The sequence below is a fragment of the Rhea pennata genome, chromosome 18 (genome assembly GCF_028389875.1).
Source record: "Rhea pennata isolate bPtePen1 chromosome 18, bPtePen1.pri, whole genome shotgun sequence".
NCBI lineage: Eukaryota > Metazoa > Chordata > Aves > Rheiformes > Rheidae > Rhea > Rhea pennata.
The window spans coordinates 15,011,313-15,025,626 of record NC_084680.1 but is presented as its reverse complement, the minus strand read 5'-3'; the positions used below and the strand labels follow the sequence as shown (position 1 = coordinate 15,025,626).

The 14,314-nt window shown below is 37.7% G+C and overlaps 1 protein-coding gene across 3 annotated transcripts in view; it reads right to left on the bottom strand.

Annotated features, from left to right (window-relative positions):
- Positions 1–1,566: 1,566 nt before the first annotated feature.
- RALGPS1 (Ral GEF with PH domain and SH3 binding motif 1) overlaps positions 1,567–14,314 on the bottom strand; it is a 134,368-nt gene continuing 121,620 nt past the window's right edge. For 2 of the 3 annotated variants that reach the window (XM_062591027.1, XM_062591026.1), the window contains 9 exons: positions 14,081–14,207; positions 13,027–13,178; positions 11,801–11,852; positions 11,446–11,526; positions 9,275–9,380; positions 8,394–8,486; positions 8,112–8,217; positions 7,146–7,237; positions 1,567–6,378 (listed from right to left, as the gene is read on the bottom strand). In XM_062591027.1, the coding sequence (XP_062447011.1) occupies positions 6,349–6,378; positions 7,146–7,237; positions 8,112–8,217; positions 8,394–8,486; positions 9,275–9,380; positions 11,446–11,526; positions 11,801–11,852; positions 13,027–13,178; positions 14,081–14,207 (839 nt within the window). In that variant the 3' untranslated portion in view covers positions 1,567–6,348. The remainder of the gene's footprint in view (positions 6,379–7,145; positions 7,238–8,111; positions 8,218–8,393; positions 8,487–9,274; positions 9,381–11,445; positions 11,527–11,800; positions 11,853–13,026; positions 13,179–14,080; positions 14,208–14,314) is intronic. The other variant, XM_062591028.1, reaches the window with a different exon arrangement.

Below are 14,314 nucleotides of genomic sequence, written 5' to 3'. Positions count from 1 at the left end.
TTCAGTCTTCAGGAATGAGATGACTTTTTCCTCTACTGACACTAGAGTGAATTTATTTGTTTTCTGACCTTGCTTCTTAGTTTTATTTTCAATAACATTGTGCTTTCAGACCTGAAGCATGAATGTTTATCTGGAACACAGTAAACTCTTCCTTAAAGCTGAAAAGCTGATCTCTGCCTGCAGTCATGCACTTCCTGCTAGTAGAGCCCAGAAGAATACTTCCTCCAATTCATTACTATCTGTACTTTCTCATGGACAAGTGTGTTGGAGTTGACGTAAAATAGGTACATTCATTTTTCCTAATAGGCCAATCTGTCTTGTTCTCACAGCTGTAGTCTACTGAAGCATGTAAACTTTGACCAGTTTTCTTTTTTAGTTGCCCTTTCCCTAAGGAATGATCCGGCACATTTTCTGAACTTGATAAAAAGAAAAAAAGTTTATATTAATAGATTACAGCTACGGAAATATTGCAGCAAACACTACTGATTTCAGAACAAAAATAAAGGCAATTTATCAGTGCTGTGACTTACCTACCTGGCACAACTTGACATGTGAAGCTTACTAAATATTTCATTTTTGGTTCCTCTTTAATGAGCTCTTCAGTACTCATCTTTGTGTGCTTTTTATGCAAAAAAGCAGATAACATTATAGTGAAATACTGCAATGCAGAAAATTGTCCCCTTTCTCCCCTAGCATTTGCTGCTTTAAGAATAATACATACAATATGGGACATCCTGAGTGTTGCTCAGCCTTCCTAACATGCTTGTTTGCTTTATTGTGTAGCTTATTCGGAGAAGAAGAATTCTGATCAATACCTTCTCCCACTAAAACTGATTTTCATTTGGTAGATGTAAGAGGCAGTCATTCATGCTTTCTTCTGAATTTCTTTCTTCTTTCTTTATGTCTGCAATTTTTGCAGGAGGACCACAAAATATTTATAATGAAAAACTGGGTTTGGCCCTGGAGGCAAATTCTATATATAGATCCAAATGACTTCCAAGACTATAAGGTAATAAAAAAACAATAAAAAAGTTTTAGTTTCTGTTTCTGGGTGATGTGTGCTTTCTTGCTCAGCATTGAAAGCAGCTGTTTCCATGCAAGCTTACCCTGTTCTCAGTTTCACATTAGGTAACTTCTCATTTATCCCTCAGGCAACTCTCAAAAAATTATGGTGCTGCAGAAGTTAAAGTATCCATTTTGTCATTCATAATGTGCAGCTTATTTACTTTGAGCGGTGAAAAATACTGCTTACAACAAGAGAAATGATCCAAAAAAAAAAAAAAAAAAAAAATAGACACTGCATGTTGATTCTTTTGCAAGAGAAAATTCTAGTAAACACCTGATTGCTAGGCTCTCCCAATCATCAGTGCTCAGTGTTTCAAGGCTCTGATGTGCATCACTGAAATCAGAAAGGAAATTCCAGATTTTAGTATCAGAAGCTATTATTACCACGGGTTTCTCTGTTGTACTGTTTAATGCATGGCAGATGATTTTGCTTTGATTTTTTTGTAGTAGATGAAACATTTTTTCTGATTAATTTCACTGAGTGGAAGACGAGATCCCAAGTTTCTGAATAAAGTTTAATAAGTGTGAATAAATTTACTCTGACACCCACAACAACATATAGGTGTGGCTGTGATTAAACACATTTCTCTGGAAGGCAGTAGAATAGGTTTGTCTCCACTTCTTTGGACTTTCTGTGTCATACTCGAAAGAACTACAAATTTGGAGGGATATTCAGTTTTCTGTTACAAATTTTGATTCTATTGTATCATCTATATTATTAAATGATTAGAGGTTATGCAACTATAAAGTGTATTCATCAACTGTGTCATCATTCAATCACAAATAAAACATACTTGCTGCCTTTGAGCTGAAAAGTTCCTTCTTTACCTCTACTATTCTTTTCCAAAGTATTTTATTCTTAACAGCATACATACTTTGCACATTTTTTTCATCTTTAAATTTACAACCAAATGCAATTCCTCTCAAAGTAAACCTTTTTTACGTTAAAGTATTTAGTTAGTGAAACAATCATTATCAATGTAACAAGCTGAAAAATACAGCAACTTGATACAAGACTGAGGTAATGAAATATTTTGCCAAAAACCTAGATTCCCACACAAGGCTTAAAAGTTTAGTGGTTATTATGGGTGAGACAATTCACAAGAATTATAGAAAGAATCCTTACACAAATAGCATGCAGTGGACTGCTGGAAAATACGGCCAAAAATAGTGCAACAGTTTTCACAAGAAACAAATGAAAATGTAGAAATTGGTATCCACTATAATGTGACAAATGTGTCGCAATTTGAAAACTACTCTTTGCCTCGTTTTAGTGCTATATGGAAAAACATGTATTTTGGCACTGAATTACATTAAAATTGCACACTAATAAATTAGTAATATTACCTAAATACATTTTATGCCTTCACAATCCCAAAAATAGCCATTCTGACATAAGGTTTATTTCTATGCAACTATTACAGCTATTCTCTTTGATGGATGAAACCTTATATGGTTTGTGATATTTTTGCAAAAATGGTATTTTAATCAGTACTGATATGCACCATGTTGTGCTTTTAATTCACAATAAAAGTATCAGATACGGAATGCTAGCAAAAACCCAAACCAGTAGCTACAAACTGTTTGATGCTTAAAAATTCATCTAAAATTGGATCCAGATTTTAAAAATAATACTCTTATATCGCTCCATCATTCTGAATCTTTTCTTTTTTCTATTTGTGCAGCAATTTCACAATTGTGCTACGCTGAAAAGACATTTACTTGGCTATCATGTAAGACTATTATTTGCTACATTCATATCTCTTCTATATAATGTTTTTAACACTCAAATGATAATAGTGGGAAGGCATTCAACTAACTTGGCATGTTTCCAAATTCCAGGGTTTTGAGTAGGGTTACTCAAAGGACTTCATTTCTCCACATATGCATTGATTTCTGTTAGTGACAAATGACTGGATATAAGAATTGTCCTGAAATGTTTTCTTTTTCATGCCCCACTCTTTTGGGGCCTATCACAGTTTCAGGTAAAAATACTTCCTTTCTAACTGTGAATCTGTTTTACAAACAAGATAAAATGGACCATTCTGTAACTTCTCCAACAGGCTCTATGGCTCTCAATTTTGAAAAAAAAAAGGTATATTTTTGAAGGATAGAAAGCTCTGCCTCTTGTGAATACAATGACATACATAATGCTTTAGAGACTCTCAAGCTATTAAGGTCTGAGTGTGTACCAGCTCATTTTGTCGCTATGGTATCAGTCAGCAGTTACTGTTCCTTCTGAGACAGGCTAGTCATACACAAGCAAAAGTTGTTACAACATCTACTAGTTTATCTCCATTGCAATAAGATAGAAAAAATGTCACGAGTCATCATCTGTGTTCTCTTCCAAGGAATCACATTAAAAACCGAGTAGGTATTTACACGTCTAATGAATGTAAACATCATGCGAGTAAGTGTTCTATTTTAGATTCATCTTATATTTAAGAGAGATCGGGCTATCCTTTTGTAAGTGGAAAAGGCTACAAATAAGGTAACCTTTAAAAAAACCTTACTTACACATCTGTTTTGGTTAGTGTGTTGTTGTTTTGGACATCCTTCTTGATACTTGCGGCTAAGATTTACTTGCACATATATTGCCCTCTTTTTCCTAAATATTTATTGGTTGACCTACCTGAAAAATAGCTATACTATAAGGGATAATATTTTGGCAATACCTTCATTAGATCTTTTACCCTGCCTACCCCTTTTTCAGTATTAGATCACAAGAGTCTTTCTTTGCATCTGATGGCCAAATGCATGTTTATGCTAGGGAGAAGCATTTGGTTTGCTTATTACCTATTTAGCTTGTTACCTGGGTCTCCTTACAATAATTTTAAGTCCTCACAAGAATTCTAGAGACTTCCAAAGCTGTTAAAATAAATAAGGCTTATCTTGTACCTGGAAGAGAGAATTCATCTAAGTACAATTGATAAGAAAGCCCTGATGTCCTGTGGGATACTATATTCCAAAACACTTAAACCAAGAAATGCAGGGATGTTTCTGCTATGGCAGTGATCCAGCACTCCTTGAATCATAGAAGTTCTCTCTTATTATAAATCTGCACCAGCACTGAGAAATAAGCCTCTCTTCTCAGCTTTAAGGCTGTAAGTCTAATCTAAAATAATGAAGAAGTTGCGTAAGTTCCAAACCTTCTGTGTGCTAATAATACATACAATACACATGGTCATAGATGGCGCATACTTATCTTACCACATTAAGCAAAATGACAGTCCATATAACCCCTGTATCCTCATCAATAATCTCACTGATATTAATCACAAACATCCACATGTCCTTGTCTTGGAGAACAATTCAGATTATTCCATTTTCAGAGTCTGAAGTCATGTACTGATGACAGACTTTCAGCCCATTCAAAAGCTTTTACAGAAGCTCTAACAGTGTTGGATACCTCATCCTTGCAGATACTGAGGTTCTTTTTCACTGTTAAAACTTGTTTTAATTTGGCAAAGAGAAAAAAAAGGTATAAATTTACTTTTTACATTACTACTCTCTTTTACACAACTTCTGAGCTATCGAAGAAACTGTCAGCTTTATATAAACTCTCATACATCCCAGGCTCTAAATGCAGGAGGTGTAAGGAACTGGCTTTCTTGAAAAGCGTGTGTGTGTATCAGGTTTCATTCTCAGGATTGCAACACAAATATCTAACAAAACACAAAAATTACACTCAACCTAAATTTAACAATACAAGTCACTTGCTCATTTTGTTGGAAAAGTTTCAAAATAGAAATTCTGAAAAACTGCTATCATGCAAGTCCCTTATGTCAGGGAGCTTGTTCTAATACAGGCTTTGTCCATACAAGCTGACTTCTGATTTCTTCGTGGTTTGTAAGCCAGAGCTTGGCTTGTAGGTCTCGCTCCCATGCAGTTAGCCCTTTAATTCCAAGTCAAAGAAGATGCTGAGCACTCACACTCTAAGGACATTTACTAAGTCTTAGAGAACTCAGAAGAGACTTTTGTCTTCCTATGATTAATGAAGTTTGAATAGTGATGTCTTTTGCCATAAGAGTTTCAAACACAAAAAGTGCTAACTTATAATGAGAACCGAAAAGCACTCTGACCCGTAAGAGTGCTAGGGCACAGCAAGGACGCAGCTCTTGATTTAGGGAGAGTTATTTCAGAGCAGAAGGCTCACTTACAGTATCAGGTGTGGTTTCTTTTTCTTTCTTTCTTTCTTTCTTTAATTTTCACAACACTGGGATGGTGGCTTCCTGGTACCTCCTACACTGCCAGCGTTGTCTAGCTGTCATCCTCCTCACGATTTTGTAACAGTAGCACCTATACCCGTACCATTTGTCACACAGGTGCATCATGTACTGGAATTGAGTGAGACTGAGTCATCCACAGGCAAACAGAACAGAAATATAACTATATGGAGATATTCTGATGAGCCCGGGTCATGTGATATGACCTCAATAAGACCTGAATACTCACTTCCCTGTATTGAAGGATTTAAGATGAATAGTGTCCAGATTAAAGAAAAAAAACAAATATGTAAGCAACCATACCACTAGTAAAAGAACCCAAGAGGACTTTTAACATAGCATAAATCTAAACAGCCTTAGAACCATTGTCATGGCATTCCTGAGCAGCATAATTGAATAAAACTGAAAATATTGTATTAACTGTCCTGTGCCAAAATACATTTTTCCAAATAGCTCAAATGTGAACAGCAAAATTGTCCAGAAATTTGATACAAAATCTGAGGCAGCCACATTGCCAAGCAACTCAGTGCACTTAAGTTATAAAAATGTTGTTCTACAATTTTCTATTCTAATTGACACTTTGCAGCAAGTTAACACTGTCAATCATTTTGTGCATTAGAAAGAATTGAAACCCAACATGGGCCAAATGTTCTTCAGTCACACAAAGCAGCTTAATAATAAAAAGAACAGTTTAAAAAATAATAGGCAGAAGATAAGATGCAAAGTTTGTGGCTGAACATCAGTTCAGGGCAGTTTGTGACCACAAAATTAAAGTTGAGGGCTCTGGAATCCTGCAGCAGTCAGGATTACTCTTCTGTCCATCTAAATTGTCTACTTTCACTCAGTGCATGAGACTTTATCTGGTCCTAAGGACAACATTCACTTTTTGCTTTTAAAAGCTGTGTCAGAATCACTTTCAAGTTACATAGGAAAGTGCTGAAATATTTGTGTCTGGCTCATGTCAGGAAAATCCTTTCTTTTCTCCTCTTCCTCCTTAGAGGAAAACAGTTTGTTTCTTCAGTTTGGCACGTGAAGTCACACCACGTAAGAGAGGAAATTATTCGAATGACATTAGATTTGCAGGTACCTGGAAGAGAATGTAAATTTCAGCAGTATAAAGCTCCTGAAACTATTATGGCATCAAGAAACTGCAAGGTTACAAAATACAGTAGGCTAACCATTTGTTACTCAGTATGACAGTGTTATTAGTTCCAGAATGGCCCGAAAGAGGGCTAACCCCATAAGTGGAAGGAAAGATAAAGACCCAAATGTTTCTTCTATTCATGAACCAAATCTAACCAAACTTTCCAAAGAGTTCATCAGCGTGTGTTGGGGCAGGAGGGTATGGCAGGCATAAAGAAGATTCTTAAGCTCCATCCTGTTTTATCTCCTACATGGAGCAGCATCCTAGTAATATAACCTTTGAAAATCCTTTAAAGAATGAACATTTTTCTCAGAAGAACAGGGCTGCTATCTAAAGGACAACTTAATGTCTTACGGGACACTCTCCCAGTGTAAACGCTGCCATATTTGCCATTCCATTCACGAGAAAGTTCCTTCCAAAGTAAAGACAGAGTTAACCCACTTGAAGCAGTGAGTGTAAAGGCTGTGCACTATTAAGGTCACCAAATCTACAGCTAGACCTGCAAAAATCATAATTTTGGTGGGAATTCTGTAGTTTTAAATTATTTTTATTCCTCCTACTACAAAACTGGATCAATGCACAAAATGAGGAGTTATGTCTGTTCCCAAAGGACTGTGTGTGCACACAGTTTGAAAAGAGGAATCTTCTTCTAGTAAGAGTTTTCTGGAAAATAAGAAAAACTGGGTAGAAACACAGTTTCACAACCTTACCTGAGGCCTGTTGCTTTTGCATGCATCATCCAAATGCTTATGCCATAATATTGCATGAAACCTTGAACCAGTTTGGAACTTGTAAACATTGCCTACAAAATTAAGAAAATCAAAGCCTCTAAATTTGCAGACAGAAATATAGCTTCAATGGATTTCTGTGTAGAAACCAAAGTTCTTAAGCAAATAGTTAAATTAATTTGCACCTCAAACAGTCAAATAGCATCTTGCTAATACAATAGAGCCTGTGAGAGGTATGTTAACTAACAATCCATGGGTGAATGGAGTGTAAGAATGTACATGGTCTGTAAAATAAGAGGAGTATATGGGCAGTGAGGCTAAACTGGAGTCACAGAAAAGACCAGTCAGGAAGGTGAGCAGATAAAATTTACTTTGCTCCTAGCCTTCTGTCTGCTGTGGTTACTGCCAAACTTCTTATGCATGTTTTTGATATTTGTGAAGTTGAAAATGTGGGAAGGGAAGAAAGCTTCAAAATTTTTTCTGTAACCTCTGAAAGTGCAAAATAATTCCAGAGTCTTTCTGATCTTTTAAGGGTTTTGAAGTTTGATCAAAGTGGAAGAGTTATGGCACTTCAGAATTAATTGTTAAAAAGTAATCTTAAAAAAAAATACTTACAATTTTTTTGGATAAACAGTTTATGTTTGAAGATTTTCCATAATATTAAAATTGGCCTCACTGTAAATCAAGATTTGATATTGACCAATTTTAAGAAAGCAATCTTTTACATTAGTTAGGCAATTTTTGCAAATCTTACAGTAACTGTCAAATAAGCAAAACCTCTGCAGGCACCACAGAGCACCACAGGGTTTGTGTGAGTATGTTCAACTCCATTTGTACCCTTCCTTGAAATTTTCCCTCTTCAATCTTTTAAATGAGTGTCACTGCATGTACTGTTATCTGCAAATACATGAGATATAGTGCAGAGAAAGTCCATCCTGCAACATCTACCTTTGTCAGGGTTATTTAGATGGAAAATATCAGGATGTTCAGGGTCATCAGGCAGTGCTACCATCCAGCCCACAATGGAGACTTTTTTACCAGGTGTAGATTTATACTGGAAGAGACAGATAAGTCAGTCACAACTGAGACTGTTCTGGGAATTAATTTTTGACTGTAAAAGTTGTGCAGATGTGGCTTAGCCTGAAACAATAGCAAATACACTTCAAATATCTTTCCAGATCTGCTTATGAATATGCAACTTTTGTTTTTAGAACAAATTTTAAGCCTTACATGTTTTCTTTCAGCGCCTCTTAAAGATTTTGCTCCAAAGTACAGAAGAGTTGATCCTGAAAGTGTAACCCAGTATCTAGTCCATGAAGACAGCTAAATCAGAAAGCAAAAAAAAGAATTAGAAAACGCTCATCATATCTCAGACATTTCAAAAACCTATTCACCAGCAAGTCCAAGTGCTGCCAATTTTAAGCTCAGAAACATGGAATGGAGAGTTAGATACAGACTGTCTTCTGGTGTAACTCATCCCAGCTACCTAAATTCTGCTGCCTGACTATGAACACAATCCATCTTACTTGGATACCTGGTGAAAATCTCTAGACTGATTGCTTCACAGCAGAGTAGTGTGCTGCCTTCTACAGGATACATTTTACACTTCTTCATTTATCCAAAAACATTCATTGGAATGCTATTTCTGCAATTTGTCAAATTTTTAGGACTGGACAGGAGGATTTCACATACAAATCATCAGTGAACTCTAAAGAAAATGAAAAATTACCAAATGTGTAAGATCAGAACCATTTAGGTAAATATGAATGAACGTGACTCTTGGGCTGAGTCCCGTTTTTTTTCATCATGACACCAAGTTTCTGGCCTTTCAGAAATGTATGTAGACTTTTAGAGCCACTGGCCTCTTGTTCTGCTGCCACAATCTAGAGATGTCACTTGCACATACAGGGAGAACCAAAGATGCTGTAAAGTGTATGACAGGTGAGGGTTACAACCTTATCAACCCAGTTAAAACTTTGAATAGAAAGTGATTTTGCAATAGATTAGAAAAAGAAATATTATTTTGTTTGGTATCATGCTGCAAGTTGAATTTAATCCTGGAAATTAAAACAGCCACTACTGAATTGGAATCACAAGAATGGAGCACTTACAGTAGGTTTCTTGCCTTCTTTGAGCAACGTTTTCCTTCTTAAGGGCCCTTCCATAGTAATGACTCCTGCAGAACTGCCTAACATGCAGCTACAGGCCCCTGTTGGGCTGGAAAGACAAAATATTACCCCACGTATTTGAACAGACAAATAAGAACAAAAGGTAAGCAACATAAATTAACTCTAAAAACATTTTTCCTGCATTACCTTGCATATATTGTATCATTTGACAATTAACTCTATTATATATGTTTTCCAGACCTAAATATCAAAAAGGAACTGGATCTTTGAAAAGGTTCTGAGCTAGTGGCTTAGGCATTAACAAAATAAAATAAAATGGAATAAATACTCAAAAAAACTTTAGCTATCAAAAAGAATGAATAAAATTAAGTTGGCTAACTGGACAGAAGTTGGGAAAACTAAATAATAATATAAATAACTGAATGTACAGCAATTAAAATATTTTTTCCTTGTGCAGTACGAACACAGTGCTTCCTACATATACCAGTAAAAAAAATGATGCAACCAAAGAGACACAAGTATAGGTTAAGTTAGAAATGTAGAAATTATCTCCTTTCAAAGATGATGGAGAACGGCCTGGCAACAACATCCACCAGCTCCCTCAGTACCCGTGGGTGCATCCCATCTGGGCCCATGGATTTGCGGATGTCTAGCCTGCCCAGAAGGTCTCTAATCCTATCCTCCTCAAAGTCTTCCCTTCTCCAGACTTTCTCCCTCACGTCCAGGCTGCAGGATTCCTGAGGGCTGCCCTTAGCAGTGAAGACTGAAGCAAAGGTGGCATTCAGTAATTCTGCCTTCTCTGTATCCCTTGTCACCAGGGCCCCCGCCCCACTCAGTAGCGGGCCACATTTCCCCTAGTCCTCCTCTTGCTGTTGATGTATTTGAAGAAGCCCTTCCTATTGTCCTTGACATCCCTTGCCAGACTAAATTCCAACAGGGCCTTAGCCCTCCTTGTTGCATCTCTACATACTCTGACTGCATTCCTATAATTCTCCCAAGTAGCCTGTCCCCTCTTCCACAGTCTGTGTATTTTGTCTGAATTTGGCCAAGGGCTTCCTGCTCACCCATGCAGGTCTCCTGCCCCTATTGCTGCACTTCTTACTCCCAGGGATGCACACTCCTTTATAACTTACTTTATCTTTTGCTGCTGGTAGATTTTACTTGCTCTGATGAAATGGCTGTACTTACATTTACATATTATATCAACATTGCTACAAAGGCTGGAGCAATCTAGTTCAGATAAAATAAAATCTGCCTGGATTTAAATTCCAACAAAATCTCAGTATTTGCAGAATACTGTTTCTGGAGTCTATTTTCTTTATTATTCATATACTTCGTGCTTTCACAGAACTTTTCAAGCCCAGGTCAATTATGGATGCGATGTGAAGCTTCTCCCAGCTGTCTGAAGAAGGCTGCCTTTACTACTTCTACCTGAGGAGGCCGCCTATAGCAGAAGCTCACTGCAGTGTCACCCCTGTTGGTTTGCCAGCTAATCCCGACCCAGGAGCCCTCAGCTGGCTCTTCTCCCTTCCCTTGGCAGAGCTCCACACTCTCACATGAAAGGCAGCTCCCTCTCCTCGCCTTCTGGGACTGTCCGTTGCAGCACTCCAGGCGTGCCAGCTAGCCCACGGTGTCTCCGGGATCCCACTAAGGGCAGAGCCACGCAGCTGCACACAGTTCCTCCTGTTTGCTCTCCAGGCTGCGTGTGCCAGTGCACAGGCACTTCAGAGAGGCTCCTCCATGTGCTGACTTTCCAGGAAGGGTATGAGATCTTTCCCTATAACGTGGTCCCAGAAGCACTTCCTTGTTTACCTGCATATGCTTGGGGTGATTCCACATCACATCTGTTGTGCTGATGAAGAGGTCCCTCCTGCTCAGATCACCCCAGACCCTTTGCTTGCCAATCCCATCCCACCACTTGGTTGTTGGTCAGTCTCTCCTTCGTCATCATTCCTAGTTTAAAGTCCTGCCTCCCAGGTTGGCCACCCTGTTACCAAAGATACTTTTGCCCCACTTTATCAGGTGGTCTCCCATGAGTTGCTATGGTCATACAGGGATACTTTTCTTCACAAAATACATTAGGCTAGGAAAATGTAGAGACTCAAATGAAAGTTTAGCACCACACACTAAACAAGGTAGACCATGAAATGTACCTGTAGACACAGCTTTGACTCCTGGGAGAATTCCGGATTGGTACCCTCCAGTTGGGCCCCAGCGTGGCATACAAACGTCCCCTGTTTGTGAATTTAAACATCTCAAGAGAAAAATTCTAGTTTGAGATCTTCAACAATTAGTGCTTGATCAACATGACAGAAGTAGTTCCCATGGGGAAAAAAAAGCAAGTTTACAGTGATTTACTTCAAAAAGCTTACCATTTTTTCTTACATCTGATCAAAAATTGGATAAAAATAACTCCTGATTTATGGTTTTTCTGTGTTAAGGGTCACTTGGGAATTTTTTAGCTAATTCTGTATAGTACTGAGTTAGTATAAATGAAGACTAACTCACCTTTCAAGCCCTGAAGACAGTTCCTCACTGAATTCTGAGCTTTCACTGCTATCTAGAAAAGGAGGAGTACAGAGAAGGAGTAAGAAAACCACCCAAGGGAAGATAAAATGTAGGTGGATCGTAAGAATAATCATTAAAGAGTATTATGGAAATTGGTTATTCAAATCATGTTTCAGAGTTGAAGCCTTTAGAGTTTAAGGTAAAATCTAAAATCAGAGGCTTACATGAGCCTTTCCCATTTATGTTTATGCTATGTTTTAAACACAAAATGTCTGCATGCTATTTTCATTTTCATAATACTGCTTTTCCTTCTAAAAGCTGAGTATTTCGGGAAGATAAAATTAAGTCAGTTTGTAAGATAGTATTTGTACTAGGTAGATTAAAGTTATTAGAGTATTAGACATAGTATCACTGTTTGGAGAGTATGGCAGCGGTATGCTGCTGCTTGGAGCCATAACAAATCAATGGAATGGCATTCACAATGGCAGTCCCTTTTTCTCTTCCAAGCCCATGACCAATTTCTCCCACTTTCCTTGGCACAGCTATTTGACTCACATACATAAAGATTATTCTAATTTGCCCAAGACTGATCTTTTACCGCTCAGTGTAATACAGTGAGCTGTGTCTATATTTTCAGAAGTTCAGAGACTATCTTAGTGTGAAGCTCTCCTTGATCAAGTATCCTACTAGCCCTCACAGTCTGTTTTCTATCCTAGAGATAGTCATTTTGTTTTCATTATTATAATTATTTGATTAATTATAACACTGTAGTGTAGTTGTCATCATCCTCTTTTGAAAGTCCATTATGCTGCTTCTGAAGTCTCACAGAGAGCACAGCTATCCTATTCTCTCGCCTTCTAAAACATACCATTAAAATAAGTTTTCTTTTTGAAAATGTAGCTTTTGAAATATATCTTTCTTTCAGTAGCACTTTTCTTTTGCTAGTGAAAACTGACAAACAGTCCATGTTGCATACAGAGCGTAGACAAAGACAATTTTCCTTTATGCCATTTCTGTCAAAACCATCTGTAGGTAACCAAACAAAGTTGTTTCAGATAAAGTTGAATAGGTAGCTGAGTAGCAATTCTGACCTATTTTCTTCTATAAAAAGGGACCAATCTCTGTCCAGTAGCTAACGATTTTCTTAATTTCATATTTTTGGGTATCTTTGTCAATTTCAAGAGAACCACTACAGAAAAGCAGGTACCTCTCCCTACAGACCTTACCTATGGAAATGCCATTAGAGAAAACAGAGCTTAGCACGTGGTTGCGTGCGGGGCTGTGCGATTCCAGCACACTGTCATCCAGCAGATGGCGCGGCTTCTCTGTTGGGAAGGTGGCACTTTTGCTCTCCACTACGCTGAGCTGACACATCATGCTGGAGAATCAGAAACAGAAAAATGCAAAAAAGCTCTTATGGACTCTGATAACAACACTTTGCTCCTGACTTTTTCCACTCAGGCTATGCCTCACCATACAAAGAACATAAATGTCAGTAAGTTCTTAAATAGCAGACAGTTCAATGTTACTTCTCACATTTTCCTACTGCTTGTATATATGCTCCTTGACTACCAACAAATTTCATATTTTGTGGCCTTTACAATTAACCATTATAAATTCCCATCTGCAGAAATGTGTTAAGGTTTTTGACTCTTCTCTGTACAGAAGCTGAACTACTTCGGTAGAGACAAAGGCAGAAAAGCAGTGAATTCACTGCTTAGTGGTCCTTTTCTGAGCTGAACTAACATACTGGCCTGCTGTGACTTAGGAAATTCACATAATTTTTTTTCCTTAATCCACTAATTGTGAAACTGGTTAGACACTGAAACTTTAACAGGAAAGCAGGTGCTCTTATTAGCTGGGTAAATGTTACAGAGAAAAATGTACGTAATCCATTTTACCCAGCTAGAACAGTGCAAAAACTTGCAATTTTCCTGAACAATAAGGAAAGATCACCAAGTAGACAGTAAGTTTCCTTAGATGTATTACTTAGACACTAAAAAAGAATAAATCTGTTCTACACATCGGACATCTACAGACCAAAGTGGCTATGTAGCTTTTGAATGCTGCTATTTTCCGGCAGTAACAAAAAAAGTTAGTAAAAATAACAAAGTGTCAAGAGGCACTTCTCTGGGAAAACCTAGAGAATACACAGTAACACCTGAAGCACTCCTACAATTCAAGAAATGGAAGAGGCGAATACCGAACAGTGTTCTACTGCTGGATTAAACCTTTGTGCTGCATGAATTGCTTGAGAATGAGACAGACTGGAGTACCTACTTGTTTCCCAGGCTGTGACTCTTCCTGTGCCTTGGTACAGGAGGTGTTGGCAGACCTGCTGCCACTGAGGCATCAGGACATGTTGGTCTCCTGCTGAATTTCATAACTACGGACATTTCAGATGGACCTAAAGAGAGATCAATTAACACTGAAGCGACGCAAAGAACAGAAACCTGAAGAGCTGTTTTATTTAGCCACTGATTAAAATGAATTATTACAGATACCCAGAAGGCA